At 43.8% G+C, this 2,790-nt stretch overlaps 1 protein-coding gene across 1 annotated transcript; it reads left to right on the forward strand.

Annotated features, from left to right (window-relative positions):
* The first annotated feature begins 721 nt into the window (after positions 1-721).
* LOC116803388 lies at positions 722-2,574 on the forward strand. Its single transcript, XM_032727130.1, has 2 exons — positions 722-2,338; positions 2,394-2,574. The coding sequence occupies exons 1-2, from the start codon at positions 977-979 to the stop codon at positions 2,403-2,405; spliced, it is 1,374 nt and encodes a 457-aa protein (XP_032583021.1). The 5' UTR covers positions 722-976; the 3' UTR covers positions 2,406-2,574.
* Positions 2,575-2,790: the final 216 nt, after the last annotated feature.

Raw genomic sequence — 2,790 nt, forward strand, 5'->3', positions numbered from 1 at the left:
CAACTTCAGCGATAATGTGGATTGCATAATTGCATTGCAGTTTTACCTCTTTGCTGAACTGTTGATAGCTTTGCTTTGACATTATTGGATGTCTCACCGACAACTACTTTCTGCAATTTGTTTATAATTGCTGGAATTTTTGTTTAATTGTCAACTGAGTTCAAAATTGTGCCAACTATGGTCCCTTAGCTAAGTCTTCAAATGGTCCCTTAGCTAAGTCTACCAATTTGATTGCCTTAATTAATCGTTGTAAATGGATCTTTTGCCCATCAAATTCTGGCACTGCGCAAGCGGCTTCCTTAATGTAAGACTCAATGGCTGCGGCTTGTTCTGCCGTGGTTAAGGTATTTTCTGAGTCGTTATTTGTTTTATTTTCTTCCTTCAGCACTAATTTTGCTGGTATAGTTAGATCGTGAAGATCTTCCTCTTTAATATCTTCCTCGACTACAGTTGTATTTTCTTCGTCTGAGTCATTAAAATTTATTGTTAACGGAGTGTTTACTAATGTCGGAATTTCTATCTGGAGGCTGAATGTATTTTTTCCCAGTCCATGCTGTGGTATACTTATAGTTTCGAATTTAGGGATTTGTATTTTTGGATTCTAATCTAGATAAAGTCAATATTACGTTTGTGGTAGGATGAACACTCATAAGGCCCACTGTACCATGTAATAGCATAGTTTTAGGTATGAAGCCCATAGTGGCAGATCATATCCCCGTTAGGAATAAGAATATTATTGTGATCTCGCTCTTACTTATAAGCTAGCATTAAGAGATAAGAATGTATACATAGCTCACTCAAAAACGCATACACACTTGAGAGAGCATAGGAAAAAGAGGAATAGGCGAGACGCGTCATTCGGTGGCGTGCGCTTGAAGAGTAAAGTTGAATAAAGGAATTGTGAGATTATTTAAAAGATATAGTGCGTATATTCATTTTTCGGCGTCCACAACATCAGAAGTGGTCATTACCCACTATGCCTGACATTATATGGAATGAATTCTCAGTGACCCAACTAAAGAAGTGGTTGGAAGCTCTGGGACGCCAGACTTCCGGCACAAAAGCGGAATTAATAGTGCGTCTGCAGGCCATTTCCCCAGAAACGCGTGGCGATTCACCGCCAAATAACGGATCAGCAGCAGAAGAGGTGGAGGAATTGGATGGAGCTGCAGCCTGGCCAAAGCAGAAAGAGCCACAGGGTGGAGACACGCGCGCGATCCCGTTCGACGAGCAGTCATTGCTGTCAGAATCTTTGGAGAACCTCGACCTGGATCAGCTATCGTTGGTGGATACAGAGAGAGCCACTCTAAAAAAGCTTCGGGACGAGATAGAGGCAAACATGGCTGTGCTGCAGAGGATCCAAGCGGATATCGACGACGCAAACAAGAGCAAGTCTGCTCAAGCTCGCCAGATCAATGACGTCATCGAGAACAACAGCAACGGAGACCGCGACAATGTTAACATATGCGCTAATAGCACCGACGCCAATGTTAACAGCATCGACGCCAAGGTTAACAGCACCAAGGTGACTATCGCCGCCGACAACATCGATATGGGACATACCAGTGTTGGAAAAGAAACCGCTGGTAGTGTTGTTCAGCACCAGAGTCGAATTGTAAACAAGCTTCTGGAATCTCCTGCAACATCCCTTGCCTTGGCTAAAGAGGTAACGATGGAGTTTGACGGCAGCTTATGTGCGCGCAACTGGGTCACGCAGTTTCAGAACATCGGAAAAATTTACAATTTGGACGACGGATGCATGCACATGCTGCTAATTGCCAAACTAAAAGGAGACGCACAGCGCTGGCTGCACGCAAGCGCCACACGCATCCTAGAATCTACCGACCAGCTGTGCGAACAGTTAATCTTGACATTCGAGGTCAAGATGTCAAAAGGGGAACTGAGGAATGCATTTCAAAAACGCGAATGGCATCCGGATGAGAAATTTGCTGTTTACTTCGAGGACAAGGTGATGCTGGCCAACGACATCAACATCGATCTAGAGGAGCTCCTGGAAAACATCATTGAGGGAATCCCAGCACCAGCGTTGCGCAACCAGGCGCGCATACAGTGTTTCTCCGAGCCGATGCAAATTCTACGGGCTTTCTCGGAAGTCCGCCTGCCGAAGCACAAAACAGGGAGCGGTTCAGCAAAGCGCCTTGCTGGAGGAGGTGCAACCAATAAGGACTTACGATGTGCCAATTGCAACTCCAAAGGGCACTTCGCCAGGGAGTGTCTCAAGCCAAAGAGGGAGCCCGGATCCTGCTATGCCTGTGGGGCATTTGGACACTTCGTCGGACAATGCGCGGAGCGCAAGAGCGCCAATATCAACAATTATGTAAGACTTGTCAAGATTTTTTTTCAGAATAGCTATAAAATCCCATTAATTACAGAATGCCTCATAGACACAGGGAGTCCAATATCATTTACAAAATTAAGCAATGTATCCAAGGAAATTAATTTAGAATCCGCTTCAGAAACCTGTTTCGGGCTGAATAAAAGCCAACTGACAATACATGGAAAAATCTTATGTTACATTATAAAAGAAAAAATTAAATGTTATTTTTATTTGTACGTGGTCCCAGACGAGTCTATGAGTCATAATGTAGTTCTTGGGCGAAATTTCATGGAAGCGTGCCAGTTGAAACTGGATCCAGACGCCTTGGGAAGGATAACGCTCAACCCAGTCGATAGGAAAATATATAGAAAAGCAAACAGTAAAACAGTCAGTTATATTGTTAGTGAAACAGTTAGTGAAACAGTTAGCGAAACAGTTAGTGAAACAGTTAG

The sequence above is a fragment of the Drosophila sechellia genome, unplaced genomic scaffold (genome assembly GCF_004382195.2).
Source record: "Drosophila sechellia strain sech25 unplaced genomic scaffold, ASM438219v1 Y_06, whole genome shotgun sequence".
Classification (NCBI taxonomy): domain Eukaryota; kingdom Metazoa; phylum Arthropoda; class Insecta; order Diptera; family Drosophilidae; genus Drosophila; species Drosophila sechellia.